This window comes from Panthera pardus, unplaced genomic scaffold, assembly GCF_024362965.1.
Source record: "Panthera pardus isolate Hobbes unplaced genomic scaffold, ASM2436296v1 HiC_scaffold_26, whole genome shotgun sequence".
NCBI classification, from domain to species: Eukaryota; Metazoa; Chordata; class Mammalia; order Carnivora; family Felidae; genus Panthera; species Panthera pardus.
The window spans coordinates 33,279,589-33,300,351 of NW_026526832.1; the positions used below are offsets into that span (position 1 = coordinate 33,279,589).

Here is a 20,763-nt window from a genome sequence, read left to right on the forward strand (position 1 = left end):
ATTGGTACCGCTCCACGGTGTTTCTGTTGCTGCAGACTGCCCCTTCGTGCATCTCGTCTGGCTTTGACATTGATCATCAGGAGCTAGACGAGCATCACCAGCTCCACGGGACCAGCGGCTGTGCGACAGCCAGCCTTCTTCTTAACTGGAGGCACTCTGTCCCGGAGTCCCAGCTCTCTGATACTTACTAGTTTCACAACAGAATTAAGTGCCCTGAGGCTTAGTTTCCTCATCAAAGAATCGGAGGTAACACCACCTTGCCAGCTTCGTAGAGGTGCTGGTGAGAACCCCGTGAGATGCGCCGTGCGGAAGCACCCTACGCTGTAGAGGCGAATGGGATTGTGATTTGTGTATCCTGCGTAGGAGCATTCAGGAAATACACAACATTTTCCTTTTAAACTGCAGTGCTTTTGAATCCATGTTCTTCATGCTTGTCAAGAATTTTCCTAGATTTGCTTAAAAAAAATTTTTTTTTAATGTTTAGAGAGCGAGAGAGAGGGACAGAGCACGAGTTGGGACAGGGCAGAGAGAGAGGGAGACACAGAATCCGAAGCGGGCTCCAGGCTCTGAGCCGTCGGCACAGAACACGACGCAGGGCTCGAACTCACGGACCGTGAGATCATGACCGGAGCCGAAGTCGGACACTTAACCGACTGAGCCACCCAGGCGCCCCTGGAAAAGTGGTTTGTTTTTTTTTTTTTTAAATTTTTTTTTTTCAACGTTTTTTATTTATTTTTGGGACAGAGAGAGACAGAGCGTGAACGGGGGAGGGGCAGAGAGAGAGGGAGACACAGAATCGGAAACAGGCTCCAGGCTCCGAGCCGTCAGCCCAGAGCCCGACGCGGGGCTCGAACTCACGGACCGCGAGATCGTGACCTGGCTGAAGTCGGACACTTAACCGACTGCGCCACCCAGGCGCCCCATGGAAAAGTAGTTTTTAAATAGAGTCCTTACAGACCAGTTTACTCCTTACGATACTTGCCCTGTAAGAGAAGGTATCCACCAGAGCAGGCTACTCCCTCACCAGCTGTTTGTTAAGCGTGTCCCTGAGGGGACACTGGACCCGCTCTTGCCTGAAGGCGGGGTTCCTGAAATCCTGGATTACCGATTACCGGGGGGCTTGACATTTGGTATGCATAGTCAGACCAGACTTCCCCAGTCACTTGTACATGAAGTTGGATATTCCATGTTGGATTTTTATTTTGTCTGTGACAGGTGTTATTACTTACTGTCAGAATCAAACAATAAGGGCTTGCGTTTTGTGCTTTTTGGAGTAGGTAAGAGTGCGGGCTTTAGCAACAAATATTCAAATTTAGGTCACACAGAGCCGTTAATGGTTAAAAAAAAAAAAAAGTTCGTATTTACTCTGGAATTTATCTGCATACCTGTTTTTTTGTTTTTGAAATGTGGTTTTTCTTTTTTCTGTCCATAAAGTCTGTTAACTCATTTTGAGAAGGCACGAAGACCAGACCACTTGGAATTGCCTGCTGCATGATTTCTAAGATTTCCTTTATTTATCTTTGTGACAGACACATTTGTAATAACACTAAATGACTCACGAGGTCAAGCCTTTTAAGGATGTTGGAGGTCTTACCTTTTTAGGGTGGTTGTTATAGTAAACAGTTTTTTAAAAAATCTTTATGTTTTTTTATCATCACAAAATTGAATAAATACAGAAGAGTAAAAAGGGAGAAGTGTAGCTCCCTTTCTGCCCACCCCAATCCTGTTTCGTTACACTTCCTAAACACTGTTAATGATTCGTTGTGTGTCCTCTCAGGGTTTTCTGTGTTAGTACAGTCATTTTTTTAAAAAAGACAGTGGGGAAAAAAAAAAAAAGACAGTGGGATCATACCTTTTTTTTTTTTTTTTTATGAGACCGAGGGAGAGACTCTTAACCAGGCTCCAAGATGGGGGGCCTCAATCCCATGACCCTGAGATCATGACCTGAGCTGAAGTCAAGAGTTGGATGCGTAACTGATTGAGCCACCCAGGTGCCCCCCATACTATTTTCTTTAAGTAAACTTTTTTTTTTACCTGACAGATTGTGGACGTATTTCTAGTACATGCACATCTAAGTCGTTCTTTTCAGTGATCACATAGTATATTCTTTTTTTTATTTATTTATGGGACAGAGAGAGACAGAGCATGAATGGGGGAGGGGCAGAGAGAGAGGGAGACACAGAATCGGAAACAGGCTCCAGGCTCCGAGCCATCAGCCCAGAGCCTGACGCGGGGCTCGAACTCACGGACCGCGAGATCGTGACCTGGCTGAAGTCGGACGCTTAACCGACTGCGCCACCCAGGCGCCCCAATTCTTAAATGGGTTATGCCACTTGTTCCCTTACTCTGTTGGTTGCAGTTCTCATTTGGTTTTTTTTCATGTTTTGCTTTTTTGCTATATTTGCTTAATTTTTTGCTTTTTATTTTTAAAAAAATCTGAAAACTTCACTTTCTGCAAAGTTGAAAACATAGTTCACTAATCACTTATATACATTTTGCACATTTGCTTTCTTTTGCTATAAAAACGTGCATGTGTATTATACGAAATACGTTTTTTGAGCCATTTGGAAACAAGTTGCAGACATTATGATAATATTTTAGCCCTAAATACTTCTGAAATGTTTTTCTTAAAAGCAGGGACTTTGGACCTCCTGGGTGGTTCTGTGGGATAAGCGTCCAATTCTTGGTTTCGGCTCAGGTCATGGTCTCATAGTTCGTGGGCTTGAGCCCCAGCACAGAGCCTGCTTCAGGTCCTCTGTCTCCCTCTCTCTCTGACCCTCCCCTTCTCACGTGTGCACTCTCTCTCTCTCTCTCTCTCTCAAAAATAAACAAACATTTAAAACAAAAAACCCAAGGACTCTCTCCTATAAATCATATTGCTGTTATCATCCCTAAGAAATTTAAATTGATACAATAATGTTACATATTAAATACTTAACGCTGATACAGTATTCAGATATCCCCAGTTATATACCAAAGTGTCTTCTACGGCTCCTCCCCCATCCACCCTCCCAAGCGAACCAAGGTCCAGACAGGGATCATGCATTGCATTTTGGACTTCTTTTCTTAACCAATCCTCCATTTTCTTTTTCTTTCTTTCTTTCTTTCTTTTTTTTCTTTTTTCTTTCTTTCTTTCTTTCTTTCTTTCTTTCTTTCTTTCTTTCAATTCTAAAACAAACTCAGCTTATCATAAAACCTTTGACAGTATTAAAAAGGGTATTAATATTAAGGTAAAAAGTTAAATTCTTATCTCCCATGAGACTGTGTTAATAAGGCCTTCTTTGGTGTTTGTCTAAAAATACTTGCCAGTAGCTATTGTGTAAAATTACCACTTTTTGTGTGTTGAGGGTCGTGTGGAGTGCTGGGACCCAAGAACTCGCAGTAGAGTCGGTCTGCTAGACTGTGCACTGAGCAGCGTCACGGCAGATTCAGAGTGAGTGGGAATTAACGTACTTTTTAAATATCCATTTGCTTATGATTTAAACGCATGTGTCAATACCAGGTTAAAATCAGTAAAGGATGAAATTCTTCAGACTTATGTCTAAGGTTGTAGTTTTGTGACTATTTTAGGTAAAAATCCTTCTCTTGGAAAAGTTCACTAAGTGGGAAAGCCAGACAGAATTCCTTTCTCAGGTGCTACATAGAATGTCTTTTTTGTTAGTTGCTGTGGAATTGTATTAAAATTGATGCACTGGAGGAATTTGTATTTCCAATTCTTTATGGTCTAGTGATAGAACCGGGAGGTCGCCACTCCTGTCAGTAAGTGTAAAGGAAAGATGTACTTTGAGTTCTACCTTGGAGAGAGGCAAGTGTTTCTGAGATTTTCTTGTTCCTGTTTGCCAGTTGCTACATTTATAACAATCAGAAAAGTAACACACTTGGGCACTAAAAACTTCTAAATGCCTGAATTAAGTAAGAACTGCAAGCCCCCTGTCCTTCACTCACCAGGGAGGTTACTGTTTGGTACATGTTTTCAGACATTTTTCTGAGCTCGCATTAGTATGCAGTCTTATACTCTCTTGGTCAGATTCTTAACATGGGATTATTTGCTATAATCGGTTCAGGAACTTCCTTTCTCTGGGCTCTTGATATTTGCAGTAATGTAACTTTATTAGCGTTTATTCATTTCAGCTGGTCAAACATTTACCTGTCTGTAGCTGTATCATGTGGGAGGTGGGGTGTTTGATGAGTGGGGTACAGAGAGAACGTGGACCCTCTAAATTACTGCTGATTTGTGTGTCATTTGCGTTTTTCTGGGGGAGAGAAGAATTTATATAGTTGTATCTTTTTAAAATTTTTTTTTATGTTTATTTATTTACTTTTTGACAGAGAGAAAGCATGGGGAGGGGCAGAGAGAGGGAGACACAGAATCCAAAGCAGGCTCCAGGCTCTGAGCTGTCAGCACAGAGCCCGACGTGGGGCTTGAACTCATGAACCTGTGAGATCACGACCTGAGCAGAAGTCAGACGTTTAAGTGAGCCACCCAGGCAACCCTGTATAGTTCCGTCTTTTGAAAAATCAGCTTATGTAAAGCTTGACTTGGAGAAAAGTTAAGAATCACTGATCTGGAAAGACGTCTTTTTCTAATGTATATTTTTCCTGATATAAGTAAAGAATAAGTTGATTTTTTTTTCATCTGTTAATCATGACACTTAAAGGGAGTATAGGAAATTTTTGCCCTCTTGCTGAGTTTTATTAAAGTAATACTAATGAACAACTTCACTGATCACAATATGGAGTAAAGAATTTTAAAGTGGAGGGCGCCTGGGTGGCTCAGTCGGTTAAGCATCCGACGTCGGCTCAGGTCATGATCTCACAGTCCGTGAGTTCGAGCCCCACGTCAGGCTCTGTGCTGACAGCTCAGAGCCTGGAGCCTGTTTCAGATTCTGTGTCTCCCTCTCTCTCTGACCCTCCCCCATTCATGCTGTCTCTCCCTGTCTCAAAATTAAATAAACGTTAAAAAAAAAATTAAAAAAAAAAAAAAAAAAGAATTTTAAAGTGGAAAATTCACTCATTTTATATGCATTTTTTTTCTTAGAATCAGACATTTTTGTTGTGAAATATAACACACATACAGAAAATCTCTAAACGTTAACACACAGGTTACTGAATTACTGTGAAGCTCTGTTTGTCAATGGAAGGAACCAACAAAAATGCTTCTCAACATTTCATTATATTGGTATGAAAGAAAACGAATCCAATACCTGCTTATTTTTAGAAAGTAGGGAGTCAGTTGTAAGAGAAAGCTATTTACCCACTCCCTAGGAAGCAGAAAAGTTAATTTTCTCTTACTCATAAACATTAACTTGTCTTTGAATTAACATGGAGAGACTTGGTTTCTATTTATAAGCTCTGTCATCGACGATTTCTTCTTAGAAAAGTCATTTGAGGAAACAGGCCAGCGTTCTTTGTATTATGATTATGTCTTAAGGTTGTTTTTGCTTTAAATTTATGACTGTAATAGAAGTGAACACAGAAAATTTAAAGAAGGGATATGAAAAGATAATCTCTCCTGTGGTCTTTAGAAATATTCTTTTTTTTTTCAAATAGAATATTGATTCACAAATAGTTTTTAGTGGCTTGGTTTGCCCTTGGTGGGGCATTTTTTTTTTTTTTTTAATGTTTGTTTATTTTTGAGACAGAGCATGAACAGGGGAAGGTCAGAGAGGAAGACACAGAATCTGAAGCAGGCTCCAGGCTCTGAGCTGTCAGGACAGGGCCCTATGCGAGGCTTGAACTCATGCTGTGAGATCATGACCTGACCGAAGTTGGACGCTCAACCGACTGAGCCACCCAGGCGCCCCCTGATGCAATGATTTTTTTTAAACAGAAGGATAGAAGTGTGATTTCCCCTTTAGAATTGAAGATTAATAGGGGCATCTATGTGGCCCAGTTGGTTAAGCATCCAGCTTCAGCTCAGGTCATGACCTCCCGGTTCATGAATTTGAGGCCTGCATTGGGCTCTCTGCTGTCTGCATGGAGCCCACTTCGGATCCTCTGTCCCCGTTTCTCTCTGCCCTTCCCCTGCTCTTTCTGTCTCTCAATAAGTAAATAAAAACTTCCAAAAAAGAGAATTGCAGATTAATAACGACTTTTTACTTGGAAAGTTTGACCATATATATATGGAGCATGAATATTTTGCCTTTCAGGATAAACAGTTTACCAACAATCTCTGCTTTGAAATTTAATGGAGCCTTGACCATGGCAGTTGGAACATCTACCGGGCAGGTAAACATGTTTAAATTGAGAACTTCATACTTAACGTTAGTATCTCAGAGACATGTATGTATTCTGGGAAATATTATCTGTTCGCTGTGGGAACAGGAAATGAGGCATTCTTGTTTTGGCCAGAGTGGAGTGGGTTCTCCAGAATCCTCTATTTTAGTACCTTGAGAAATCTGATTCTGGCCTTCATGGTGGGTCTGAGGGGCTGTCGAGCTGGAGGTACCGTGTGGGTATGCCTCAGGCATTCTCTTGACTGTGGTTTAGAACAACATTTTCCAGAGTGTGTGGAACAGAATTCTGTGGTCTACGGAATCTGGAATTCTGCCAGACTCCTGCTCTTGGAGGCTCACGGTGCTTTTCAATATGTATCGAAGGCTCTGAGATTCCCCTAGACAAGAAATGTGTTTAACAAGTATTTCCAAAACTTATTTGTACAAGGAACCTTTTTTCTCACCGAGCCCCACTGACCACATCCCAGGCAGTAACATACCTTAGCAGAGCTAGGCTGACAGGAATGGATTGAGCGGCTCCGGAGGGTTAATTTCATCCTTTCTTTCTTCCCTTCTTTACTTCAAGGCAGAATTCACACACTTGTAAGTTTGTTCTCCAGAGCCGGTCTGGACCCTGCTTCCAGTGGAGTTCACCTCTGTCATCAGGGTCTACAGAGGATCTGTCACCAGGGACTGGCAGCTAGCTTCCCCAGCCCTCTTGCCTCTAGTGACAAGGCTCAGAAGAGACCTGCCCACCCACTTCCCTCCCCTCCCCTCCCCTCCCCTCCCCTCCCCTCCCCCAACAGTCCTAACCTTGCCACCCCCATCTGTCGCAGATCTGCCAGGATCATCTTCATTAAGCCTTTTATTCTTATTTCTGTCAGTTGCTGCGACAGTGCTTGGTACTTAGTAGGCCTACCACATATATATTTGGTTTGGTTCACAAATGGCACAAATTCTTATGAATTTTCCTTTTTGTTCCTTTCTTAATATAGCTCAGTAGTTCTCAATCTTAGTGTGCCAGAAACTTACTTTCCAGTTAAATAAAACCATGTACTTTGGGCAGCTGGGTGGCTCAGTCGGTTGGGTGTCCGACTTCGGCTCAGGTCATGATCTCACGGTTCGTGTGTTCGAGCCCCACGTCGGGCTCTGTGCTGACAGCTCGGAGCCTGGAGCCTGTTTGGGATTCTGTGGCCCCCCCCGCTCCCCCCCCCCCCCCCCATTCTCTCTCTGTCCCTCCCCTGCTTGTGCTCTGTCTCTCTCTCAAGGATGAATAAACATTAAAAAAAATTGAACAAAAAAACCGTGTACTGTACAGGTGAATTTAAGAGATTTTTCTAGAGTATTTTTGCTGTCTGACTTTAAAATCCTTGTGCCCTTTGGGGCGCCTGGGTGGCTCAGTCGGTTGAGCGTCCGGCTTCGGCTCAGGTCATGATCTCACGGTTTGTGAGTTCAAGCCCCGCGTCAGGCTCTGTGCTGACAGCTCAGAGCCTGGAGTCTGTTTCGGGTTCTGTGTCTCCCTCTCTCTCTGCTCCTCCCCTGCTCGTGCTCTGTCTCTCTCTCTCAAAAATAAATAAACATTAAAAAAATTTAAAAAAATAAAATAAAATCTTTGTGCCCTGAGTAAGTGTTCACTGTGCTCATAAAAAGGTAGTGAAACAAATGGTAGCCATTATTCAAAGTTTTCAAAGTTGCTTTTTAAGATAAAAATGTTTAATTTGTTGAAACAGAAATAACCTGTTTTCTTTTTTTTTTTTTTAGGTTTTATTATATGATCTTCGATCAGATAAGCCATTGCTGGTTAAGGATCACCAGTACGGGCTGCCCATTAAGTCACTTCATTTCCAGGATTCATTGGATTTGATTTTGTCTGCAGACTCACGAATCGTCAAAATGTGGAACAAGAACTCAGTATGTACTTTTTTGTTGACATAACTTCTTAGTGTATTTTCCTGAAGATTTTTTTCTTTCTGTTGCCCGTTTTGAGTTCCGTGGGCCCTTGAGAAAGATGCCGAGTCCCTGTTTGGGAACTTAGCCGGGAGATAGGTACTTCAGCAGAGCTAATGTTCCCACTGAGATAAAGTAGTCCAGACTGCCTTCTTCCTGCTACGAAGTTTTCCCGGTTTGCTAGAACCGGCATGCCTTTTGCTTGGGTTCGTAAATCACGTTTAAAACCGTGTTTGCTTGGGTAGCGTAAATCACGTTTTAAAAACATCGCCCCATGAGAACCTCCTAGATCCTGAGGCTCTCTCACAGCCTTGGGAAAGTTTTTATGAGCAACTAATTATCTTTCCATGTCAGTGTTATTATGTATTTCAGTTTCATGCCTCTTAAAACCAATCTCAAAAGAATTGGCTTTTGGAGATGACCCCTTCACAGTAATTCCTTAGAGTGTTTTTTTAAAAAGCAGTATTTTCTTAAAACTATCTGTTGTTCTTTCCCCTCAGTTCCAAGTATCAGTGAAAAAGTAAAAGTAACAAAAGCCCCTATTTCTGGTTTTCGTCTGCCTTGTGCTTTTCGTCTTTCATTTTAAAACTTTGGAGAAACGAGTGAAAGGTTAGTTCGTCTGCAAACTGGGAGAAAATGTATTCAGTATAGCAGTTGCTTTTAAGAGCTCTTTGCATTTAATTAGTTACAAACTTTCGTGTCTTGAGTCAAAAAGCGTTACTTCCCTTTTATTTTTTTAACTCGTTTTTGAGGTGAAGAGGGTGCAGGGTCCAGAGGCCGCAGCGTTAGCGCCAGAGGACAGGCCTGGCCTGTCCCGGGGGCCCACGTGTGCCCGACACAGCGGCCCGTGACGCGACCTCATCACCCCTCAGCTACGCCCTGGGGTTCCTGGCCGCTTGGAGCGTAACTTCTGTGTCCACTCTTCATTTGGCCAACTCGCAGAGTATTGACCGTTCCTAGCTCTGTCTCGAATTAGAATTTGGCTGCAGCTTTTCACCGATGTGTGGGAGCCGTCCTCCCCGTGCCTTAACTGTCCCCTCTCCTTTGCCCTGGGAGCCTCTGGTAGCGAGTTAATAAACGTGAGAGCTGGCAGACATTTTCAACACCGGCGCTTGAAATTCTCCTGCCGTCGTTGCTGCAATAAGTTTTATTTTGGCGTTGTTGTTATGACTAAATACGCCCTCTTGACCAACACCCAGATTACTTGGTTTTGCTTGACTTGCTCTTCCTTATTTATCTTTCTCATCACCTTTTCCCATCCCCATCTTCTCCTCTCTTTTGTTTCTTTTACTTTCCCTCTCTTAATTTAAAATCTAGCACATTCCTCCCCTCTCTCCCATTGAAATAGAAGTGTGGTAGTCTTTCCTGTATAAGTAACTCATTGCGTATTTACAGGATTTCATTTTGTAAGTTATCATTTATACACATTGTCTTCCTTGATCCTCCTCAAGGCCTTATGGTATACAGATGGCAGAAAGTGTCTTCGTCCTGCCGTGTTGACTCCCTCCCAGTCTTTGGTTTCTTTGAGTACGACTTTAACTGGGGATTACGAGTTCAACGAGTTTAACTCCAGATTGTGAGAGTTTTTCTGAGTTGACGCACAACTTTATCTTAAACTTTACCCATTGCCGCTATGAAAACATTATCTGCGAAACTGTATTTATTTCCTTGGTTAAGTCGCTTTTCCCCCATTCGCCTCAGTTTCTTTGTTTCTAAAGTGAAAGCATTTGATAAATTGATAAAATGAGCTCTCTACCGTAGTTTGAATTCTTTACTTTCAATCAGGTGATTTTATTTCTTTACACAGTACCATTTACACATAACCACGTGGCAACAAACATTGCCAAAAGTTGTCTTCCTTTGACTGTTTTAATAATTCCTTTTTGCCTATTCTTTTAGGGAAAAATATTTACTTCCTTGGAACCAGAACATGACATTAATGATGTCTGCCTCTATCCCAACTCAGGTATGCGGTATGTAGCGATGGGTCATTCAGTGAGATAAATCTGAGTTGTGCTTTATTGGGTTTTAAACGCATTCATTTCATTTGTTAAGACGGGGTTTGGCTTGGTCAGGACTGTTCTTGGATATTGTATTTACTGGAAGAATCAAGAGCAGGAAGTGGTGTGGATGATTCAGAAAATGGCACTCTCAGTGACTCAGCCCGTAGCCAGCCTAGCTATTAGTAGAAACTGGTAACAATATATAGGTAGGTGGCAGGTGAGATGCTATTTTAGTGTGCTCTTCACCCTTTTATGTGATTAGTAATAGTGTGTGGAAATTGAGGTTAGAGGTTTGAAGAAGGCTGCGATTGCCCGATAACCCGCGAGGCTCATGAAGCCAGGGTTTTGGTATCTTCTGTATTGTGTATTGTTTTGCGGATTACATCGTGGATTTCAAGATTTTACAATACATTTGAGACAAGTTGGTGAAGAATTTGGGGGCAGGAGAGAAAATGGGAATAGTTCCCACTCTCAAGCAGCGTTGCGTTCTGAGGACAGACACACACAGCCCATTTTGATAGACGGATGCAAGGCAGAGCAGGAGAGACCTGTCACGTGTGTACGAACAGCACTTCGCCAGCGTGTCAGAGGAGGGTTCAGCCAGAGCAACTGGGGAGGGGAGATGCCAGAGGAGATGTTTGTTCAGGTGTGTTTGGAGTGGTGAGTGAGATTTGGTAGGTGGGGCGGCGAGATGAGGCACATCCCTGTGAGGGAGCGGCGTGAGAACGGCAAGAAGGATAGGCTGTGGCAGATGCGATAGGGTCCCATTCGTGGGGCTCGTTTGGGAAAGCGATGGAGCCTTACGTGCCAGAGCCCTGGTGGCCCTCCTGGGAACCAAGGTGGAGGAGGTCCGGGAATGATGTGCTGAATGATCTGGGCTCGGTCTGTAGTCAGGACCTGTTCGGATTGTGCTGTCTGTCCTCTAAAAGTTACATTGGTTTTGAACCAAAGTTAGTAGGAGGGGATGCTCTGAGCTGATTGAGAACATAGGAGACAGAGCAGGTTTAGGGAGATTTCTTTTTTGAACATTTGAATATTAGGAGGCGATGGGACAGTGACGGTGTCTGGCAGAGGGTCTCAAACCTGGCCGCTGTCAGTATCACCCAGGGAGCTTTTTAAAAAGGACAGGTTCCTTGGCCCAGTCCCAGACGTACTGAGAGTATCCGGGCGGAGGGCCCGGAAGCGTGTTTCCCAAGTGCTCGTGAGGCCCTGCCCTGCCCCACCACCTTGCAGCGGGAGCCGAGTCAGGTGCGCGTAGAAAGTGCCGTCTCAAGAGAAGCAGGTCTGCGGTTGCAAAGCGTGGAGGCCTGTAAACAGAGCGTCTTTCAGAGGCGGGAGTGCGTGAGATCACCATGGGAAAGTGTACACGGCAGGACCCGAGTCCACTTCAGCGGGGATTGAGGAGAAGGAGGTGCCAGCTGAGAAACTGAACAGGAACGGACAGAATGGCAGTAAAAGGAGTGACCGATTTCGAAGTAGAACAGAAGCTAAGGCACAAGCGATCCAGTGGTCCCTGCTCGGCCAGCTTGAGGGCGACTGAGGTGGAGGCGGGAAGGAGAGAACAAGTTCTTAATGCTCCCGCGCTTCCGGGCTCGGTGATGACCACGCGTCGTTTAATCTTTCCAGAACCCTGTGTAGTTAGTGGCACACACGTTTTTTTCTTTTTTCTTGTCTGTCTGTCTCACGTCTTAGGAGGTGAGAACTGTTGAGTAATTGGGCCGGAGTTGGTGGCTCAGCTGGCTGTGGCAGGGCCTCGGGTAGAGCCAGCCTTTCCTGGTTCTGGAGCCCATGCCCTTTCTAGTTACGTGCTGCTCTCCCGAGAAGGATGAGGCGCTGTGTGTCTGTGGTCACGGAGAGGGTCTTGTTGCAGTGGCAGGGTGACGTCCAGTGCGGACGAGTTCAGGAATAAATTGCAGATGAGGATGCCGGGGTCCCCGTCAGAGAGTATCAGACGGTCCGAAACCGGGTCTGAGCCGCCCACGAGGAGGAGTGAAGTCAGGTGGCACTGACGTTGGCACGAGGCTGGTGAGCGGGCGGCTGGGTTAAGGGGTGAGAGGATTTTTTTTTTAAATGTTGATTTTATTATTTTTGGAAGAGCAAGAGAGCCCGGGAGGGGCAGAGAGAGAGGGAGACAGAGGATCCGAGGCGGGCTCGGCGCTGACAGCAGAGAGCCCGACATGGGGCTTCAGCTCACAAAGCGTGAGACGGTGACCTGAGCCAAAGTCGGACGCTTAACCCGACTGAGCCACCCAGGCGCCCCTGGGAGGGGGGGTGAGAGTTTGAAGGGCAGCTAGTGCTGAGAGACGGAAGCTGCGTGGTCACGTGTGGCCGCGTGTGGCCCTTGAGACCTGGCAGGGTGACCGACCTGAACTGAGTGAGGGGTGCTCTGAGTGCAAACTGCCCGCCAGGTTTCGAACACATCGTGGAGACAAATCACGCGAAATAGACCTTTAATTTTTTATGTCAGTTACATATTGAAATGGAAACGTTGGGGCATACTGGGTTAATAAGATACATTAAAATATGTTTTACCTGTTTTTGAAATAGCTTTTTTTAAATCTGTCTAGTACAAAATGTGAAATCACGCGTGAGCTCGCACGCTATTTCTGTTGCACGGCTCTGGCCCAGGCTTGGGGATCTGGCCCGGTGTAGGGCACAGCTGTGGCGCGAGGGAGCTATGGAAGCCCACCGAGGGCGTGCGGCGTCCGTCTCGTCGGAGGGACTGAGGGCCGCCAGCCCGTCTAATGACTCTCGGTCTCCAGTATTGTCTTCCTTCCGGTCCGTTCCTGCGTTTCCCCGATTGTCTCCCAGACGCCGTTTGTAGTGCCTTGTTTGGAACCAGGCCATAATCAAGGTTGTGCGTTAGCTGAACTGTGGCCATCTTTAGTTTCTTTCAGTTTGCAATAGTCGTGTCCCCCCACCTGTCCTTTTTTTGTTTTGTTTTGTTTTCTTTTCTTTTCTTTTCTTTTCTTTGATTTTTCCAAGATCAGGACAGTAGTCGCATAGAATGTCCCTCACCCTGGGGGCACCTGGGTGGCTCAGTTGGTTAAGCGTCCGACTTCAGCTCAGGTCATGATCTCACGGTCCGTGAGTTCAAGCCCCGCATCGGGCTCTGTGCTGACAACTCGGAGCCTGGAACCTGTTTCAGATTCTGTGTCTCCCTCTCTCTCTGACCCTCCCCCGTTCATGCTCTGTCTCTCTCTGTCTCAAAAATAAATGTTAAAAAAAAAAAAAAATTAAAAAAAAAAAAAAAGAATGTCCCTCACCCTGGATTTGTGTGGCTAGTTGTCATAACGTCATTGACCTTGTGCCTCCAGCCCGTGTATTTTTTCTCAGATAGAAGTTAAATCTGACTGTGACGCACCGTAGGTGAGATATTGTGGCCACAAGGAATGCTGGGTCCCCTGTGTCAGACCCCTTCCCAGAAGCATCCAGGGCCAGGGAGGGGCAGCGTGGTCCCTGGGTTAAGGTGACCACCGGGTCTCCCCATTGCAGAATGTACTTTCCTGGGAGGTAAACATTGTAAGAGTGATGTTTCGAACAGAAGGACAGCTTCACTGTCAAATAACTTGTAAGAAGCGAATCAAACACAAAAAGTAGCCAAATGGTTTGTTCCCTGAGCTTTGCAAGCACAGTGAGACCAGGGCCTCGGCCGCCGTGGGGGTTGCGTGTGAGTGGGTGTGATTCACGCGCTGTGCTGCTCTCCCCTGCTCTGTTCCTCTTCCCTTTGACGCCGCTCATGATGCCTTAGGCTTAATCATCAGGCGCTTAATCATATTTTAGAAAAGCTAAAACGTCCTTCTTTCTTTATCTTCTCACTTACTCATTTTGAAGTAATTAGAGCCGAATCACGGTTACTGTTTTGTAATGTTTTTCTAATACGAAGATTGCTCAGAATATTGAGAAATGGCTCCGCCTTCCTGGCTGCTGTTTTGTTCCTGCTCTTGCTCACTCGGCCGACTCCAGCGTCTCTGCGTCGGGCGCCTGCCCTGCAGGTCGGCTCCGTGACGGCGCGTCGGCATGGTGCGGCGCCTGTCGGGCTCACGGGTGTCTGAGCCCCGCCGCCGCTGGGACCCGGGATCGCTGGGTTCGAATCACTGCTACAGAGAAAAGAAGATGGGCTTTCGACTCAGAAAGACTGAATTCAGGCTGAATGATCGTGTAAAGCACCCAATGTGGTTTCCCCAGCCGCCTTCCGGGCCCCTGCAGATGGCCTTCCCCGTTCAGTGTGCAGTCGCCTTCCCATCTGTGGCAAGTGTCCTCTCCCGACATGGGAAAGAGCAGCTCGAGCCACGTGGAAACATCCTTGGAGCCCCGTACGGTAAAATCCCAAGCTCCACAGTCACATCCGCGGTTGAGCACGTGGAGGAAGCGTCCTGGCCTTTCCTCCCTGACAGTTCTGTTCTCACAGATGCTCTGCTCTGAGCTGTTCAAGGCGGTGACCGCTGCTGTACGTTTCAGTGCAGATGTTTCTGACGGCGGAGATTTTGTTTTTCCTTTGTTTTTAAATTGCTAATCCATTTCAGACCCGATACTTTTGTAAAACGGAGTAAAAAGACATTACAAGGGAAAGGAGCACACGTGGGGATCTCCCTGCAATGTCGCGTTACTATACAGCTTTCTGAATTCTCCCTTGCCACTTCTACACTCAGCGCCTGGCCGGGGGCCAGTTTGCAGGGCGGCCCTGGGAGTGGAGTGAGTAGCACTGGCAGAGAGCATCCAATCTGGTTTTGGAACTCTGGGCTTCAGTGAATCCTTTGGCCTCTGAAGCACGTGCACAGGAGAACCTGAATGTTCACGCTTCCTGGGAGGGGGCTGCTGATCCATCCCATCCTCTTTGGCCGCCCTGTTCGGCCACACAGGACGCTGGATACGTCACTCTACAGTGCTGTTTCAGACTGGATGTGTGTTCTTTTGACTCTAGGCACTATTGAGCTCTTCCTTCTCTTTTAAAATTTTTACTGTCGGGGTGCTTAAGTGGCGCAGTCGGTTAAATGTCTGATGTCAGCTCAGGGTATGATCTCGCGGTCTGTGAGTTCGAGCCCCGCGTCGGGCTCTTGCCGACAGCTCGGAGCCTGGAGCCTGCTTCCGATTCTGTGTCTCCCTCCCTCTCTGTCCCTCCCCCGCTCACACTGTCTTTGTCTCTCAAAAATGAATAAATGTTTAAAAAAATTTTTTTAATTGCTATTGTCATTTTAATAAGCGTCACTATAAAGGAAACTTAAAGGAAAAATAATTCATAAGCCCACAGTCTCTTCATGAGTACCATTACAATTTCCATGAGAGAAGTTCTTGTATTAATCTCATGTTTGTATGTTTTCAATCATTGACCTCATGCTGTGTGTATAGTTGTCTTTTGCTTTCCAGTTGACGTGATATTAACGTTTTTCCTGTTGCTGTATGGTGTTTATATTTGCACCTCTGAAATTTTTATTATTTGACCCCGCAAGAAGGCTTTTCATTTTATCTTAGTCGTTACTGTGGTTTTAGAGTCCTGCGTGGCACGGGCTTTGGAGTCTGTAGAATATCAGCTACTCTCCTTCCTAGCTATGTGGTGACCTTGAGCAAATTAATTTTGTGAGGCCACACTGTTAATCTGGAAATAAAGTTCTCCTTTGTTGCCCATGATCATCTTAATTTCTGCTGAACTTTCTTTCACTAGTTTGATTTTTTTTTTCCTTCTTGTTCTTGGGCTTTGTTGAGGTTGCCTGTTTCTCTCGTTCATAATCGGTTTTAGTCCTGACCTTCCCCGGTTTAGTTCGGTGGTAAGTCAGCTGGTATCGTTGTCCATATACGGCCAAGAAAGATCGTGTTCCGTGTGGAAAACAATCCGCTGTGTCCAGTCTGGGTTCTTTAGAGCAATTAGATTAGAGCCCTGTCTGTGGTTTGGTGGGTAGGTGTGATTGTGTTTCCTTGTGGAACGCTCACTGCTGAATGATCCGTGTTCAGAGTCGAGCCAGTGAAGCCAGGCTTAGGGAGTATGTTTGGCAAGAACCTTCTTTCTGGTGGTAATTCCTCAGTCCCCAGAACAACTTCTTTCACCGTGTCTAAAGGACGTAGGAGGTTTGGCTCTAAAATTCTCTGGCTTGTGACAAGGGCACTCAGGATGCTGTTATTATTTCAGAGGTGTTTTGCATGTGCACCAAGATAGTATCTGCGAAGGCGCTTACCAGGTTGTAAAGAACTCCCCGGACGGTGGCTGATTTCAGCTGCATTGAAAGTGCCGTCATTCTGGAACAGGGGCCGTGAGCACTGGAGCCGCCTCGGGAGGCTTGCGTGGGGGGGAGTAGGCCGCAGGTGGCAGAGGGCAGGGAAGAAAGCCTGGGACATGTGCACCCTGGTGCTGTGCCACAGAGTGACGGGGTCCTGGGGTAACAGGGGTGCCGTCGTTGAATGCCAGGACGTTTGCCCATCCGTCAGCCCTGCTTTCTTAAAATGTGCATCCCGGGAAGACTAAATGATTGACCACTCTGTTAGATGAGGCCGTTAGGGTCCCCGACGACGGAATTATTGGGGAGAGTAAGGGCTGTGAGACCCTGGAGAGGTCTTGCTGGTGTAGCTGCACACACACAGCACCCGCTCAAGTCAGTCCCTTGGTTTTCCACTCAGACGTGAGGTTTAACGCAAACCTTAGGAACTACTTTGCCGTGGCGTTTGGTGGGAGATGCTTTGCCTTGGTTCTTGGATTCCTGATTAACAGAAAGAAGCCTTTGTTCTTAATTTCTTCAGTTTATTATCATAAATAGTGTACCAGAACTACATTTTGTCCATGTACTTAAATCTGAAAGCTTGCACTTAAAGCTGAAAACCCCTCGGAGGATGATGGCAGGCTCTACGTAGGCCTGAGCACCTGACGGTGGGAACCGCTTGTGTACTTGGCCGGAGTGTTTCGCAGATGGGGATGTTGTAAAGAGCTTCTCGGTACTTCAGGTGCCCCATCTAGGAGGGCCGGGGACGGAAGCCCATGACCCGCCTGGTTTCCGGGTCCGGCTCTTCGCCACGCACCGTCTTCTGGGCACCTGGAGCACCGGTCCGTAGTGTAAAACAACTAGAAAAGGGCACCTTCCTTTTCCCCGCCTGTTTACGCTTCTCATTGTGCTTATTTTTAGGAATGCTTCTTACTGCCAATGAAACCCCCAAGATGGGCATCTATTACATTCCGGTAAGTAATACAAATAGGAGTTACGGTAAAAATAGGACAAGCAAAGGTAGTTTATTTTTAAACTGGGTGTACTGAGGGCCTTCGGGTCTGCCTGCGGCTGCGTAAATTAAACACAGCGGGCTCACGGGTAGCTTCGCTTTGCTTCCTGGAGCCGGGAAAAGAATGCTTAACCATCGTTTTATGGGAAACTGCTTAATATCCCACTAAAGTAGACAGGAGTTAGTCTTTGTTCTTCAGATTTACATTTGGATTTTGTTTCCAAGTATTTTGGAATCTTGAACTTTAAGCCGTTAGCGATCAGGAGGCCTGATTCTGAACCAACAGCCTGGTGCTCTTAAGTCGCGTCATTTCTCTTACAAACAAGTTACACCTAAGAAACCTGTCTCAGGTGGACCTGCTTGGTGCTGGCACACGGCCAGTCCTGGCCCTTTGTTCTTCCTTAAAGAATTCTTCTCTTGCATATGACGGAAGCTTCCCTAACTTTATGTTTCAGATTATAGTAAGAGACGGGGAAGAGGGTCCCCCACACAGAAAACAGCATAGTGCAGAGCTGGCACTCGATCACTTTATGGCCGACGAACAGCTCCGTTTCTGAGATTTGGGGAGAGGACGGGAGGGGTGAGGAGTGTGCCAGAGCAAGACTTTAGGGACGTGAATTCCGTAACTGCTGGCAGCCTCCATTTCGGAACGTTCTTCATATTTACCGTGGTTCTTTTGAAATAGCTTAACGGTGTATGTATTTCCCCCAAAAAAGTATTCTGGTGGATGTCAGCTTTTTGTGGTTTCAGGAAACCGGTAAGTTGTTGAAAGCACTTTGAGGTACTCTTGGTTGTTAGTGAAACAGGCCATTCCAGCAGCAAACTTGTCTGAGTTGTCCTTCGTTCCATTTTCCCTGGCCGCTCAGACGCCGCTTCTGTCTTCCTGTCAGTTTCTCCCTCTTTCCTTGTCTTCGTGTGGTCAGGGAATACATTCATCGATTGCATCAACTGTGCGTCCGGCCCCATCTAGACGCTGGCAGTGTCACGGTGTGAGGAGCGCTGTCCCCTCCCTCAAGCAGTCCCTTGGCAGGGAACGAAGAGAGGCAGTCCAGCGTGAGGGACGCCGTAACGGGACGAAGGAGGGCGCTCTGGGGCTCGGGAGGGGAGACGCACCACCCAGCCTGGGGCTGGGAGCCGACGGGGGGGCACAGAGGGTACTGAGAAACCTGCCCGCGGGGCGGACTTCCCAGGAGAGACCTGGGGAATGGTGACGTCCACGGGAAGGAGAGGGTGGGGTGCAGAGTGCGAGAGAGGTCTTGGAAGTGGAGGGAACGCTGTGCAGACATCAGGGAGAAAGTCCCCCACGTGGCCGAGCCACAGAGAGAGAGGGGTCGGGGTCAGGAGCCCCGGGGGTGGGGCGTCTGGTAAGCCCGGTGGGCGTGTCGGCGGGGAGTCCTAGACAGGCGTTAAGTGGGGGAGTGATGGGATCCGATTTGCATCTGGGGAGGATTATCTTGGCTGCCACTAGGACAGTGGCTTAGACAGGCTCTAATAAGATGACGCCATAGCCACGTGCAGGAGCGACGACAGTGCCCGCGTTACCTGGGCCGGGCTTCCCTTCTCAGGGGTCGCAGCCTTTTGGGTTCTGGGATCTGAGAGGAGTCTGAACGGGCAGGCGGTCATCTCAGACGCTTGTTGTCCTTGCGTGGCCGCACGGCGTGTCTCGGAGGCGGCTGCTGACGAGGGCTTGTGTAGATCACAGGAGATGCCTTGCCTGGATCCCGCGTGACGTCGTCTTCCAGAGTGACAGAATACATCCGCTCAGCCCCTAAACCTTACTTGTCGTCCCGAGAGAGGTCCTCTTTGGGGTGCTTACTGTGCTTTGGCCTTTAGCACTTGCCCGGAAGGTGTTGATGTCCCGTATGCCAGAGGCATTTCCGTGTCAACCGTATGGAGACTCAACCAGTGGAGGGGGACAGAGGTCTAAGACGGAGGAGCATGGATGGCTGCATCAGGAGGCCTGCAGAAAGGACAAGGAGCTGCAGGCCGCAGAGCCCCTTAGTGCAGACACAGGAGGGGCGGTCCTGAGCGCTCGTGCAGGAAGACCACCTTTCCGGTCTGTGCGCCGCTGGGGGCGGTGGGGAAGAATTGGAAGATAGCGCGTAGCAGTTGACGGGACGTAGGGAGTCCGGAAGAGGGAAAAGCGAAGACGGCAGCCCTGTTTCTGCTTGGGTAAGGGTGTAGATGAGGAAAAGGTTGGGGGATATTAAAAATTATTCTCCCTTTGAGGGGGGCGCCCGGGTGGCTCAGTCAGTTTAGCGTCCGACTCTTGGTTCTGGCTCAGATCGTGATCCACGGTTCGTGAGTTCGAGCCCCCACGTCAGGCTGGGTACTGACAGTGCAGAGCCTGCTTGGGATTCTCTCTCTTTCCCTCTGCCCCTCCCTTGCTCGTGTACGCGCGCTCTCTTTTCCTCTGTCTCTGAAAATAAACTTATTTTCCCCTTGGTATCATGTTGTATGCTTTATAAAGTGATCTTTCAAAGGAACAGCACACCGTTTTTTTTTTTATTAGACAATGAATGAATGTTTCTATTTATGCCAAGTGTTTTACAAAGTATAAGGAAGTAAAAACCACCCATTCTCTCTCTGTAATATTATAAACGTTGGTAGTATTGAGATGCAATAACTTTTAGTTACGATGCTATCGGTGTGAAGTCCTATTTTATGTAAAAATCTGCATCCTGGTTTCTTGAATTCACTTCAGAAGTATTAATCCCAAGGCATTAAAATTACCTACAACGTTTTTAGTTGTCTCCATTGTTTTTCCTTTTATTTTAATTGCAGTGTAGTTAACACACTGTTACATTAGTTTCAGGTGGACACTATAGTGATTCAGCACTTTTACACATGCTACTCCGTGTTCATCACGAGCGTACCCTCAATCCCCTTCACCTGTTTCACCCATCCCCCCTGCCCCTCCGGCCCCGTTGTCTCCACTGTTTTTCATTGCCTGGCCTGTGACATTGGTATCGTCTTAGAACTACAGGAGACCCATTATTCACTTCTCTGTACCTCATTCTTGGGGTGGGCTTTTCTCTTCCAAGTAACGGGGATTTTAATTAGCTTGAATGATAGGGGCCAGTACCAACGAGGGGGTGACAAACTGCCTGTTAGTCTCTCTTCTAAAGCTTTTTAGTTTCAGCTTTGTAACGCAGGGTTAACAGAAGCCATGAAAAAGCCCACAGGGACCGTCCGCTCAGGGTGACCGCAGTGACAGCGGGGTGCGCGTCGTTCTTGCGCAGCTAAGCTCAGTGCTGGGACTTGTACTCGGCGTTCCTTCCCGACCTGCCCTTCTACCCCGCGCTGCCTGGTGTTTTACGGCGCCCTTGTCTTCACTCGGAAGATTCCGTCAGGGCAGGGAGAGAGCCCAGGGGTCTGAAAGCCTGCCATTTGTCGTA

General features: G+C 46.8%; 1 protein-coding gene across 3 annotated transcripts in view; it reads left to right on the top strand.

Annotated features, from left to right (window-relative positions):
• NOL10 (nucleolar protein 10) overlaps positions 1–20,763 on the top strand; it is an 88,339-nt gene that overhangs the window by 13,702 nt on the left and 53,874 nt on the right. For all 3 annotated transcript variants that reach the window (XR_008418105.1, XM_019452089.2, XM_053891160.1), the window contains exons 9-13: positions 3,348–3,433; positions 6,150–6,228; positions 7,977–8,126; positions 10,062–10,128; positions 17,275–17,327. Coding sequence is in view for 2 of the 3 variants with exons in the window: in XM_019452089.2 (XP_019307634.1) it covers positions 3,348–3,433; positions 6,150–6,228; positions 7,977–8,126; positions 10,062–10,128; positions 17,275–17,327 (435 nt within the window). In the remaining variant the exon portion in view is untranslated. The remainder of the gene's footprint in view (positions 1–3,347; positions 3,434–6,149; positions 6,229–7,976; positions 8,127–10,061; positions 10,129–17,274; positions 17,328–20,763) is intronic.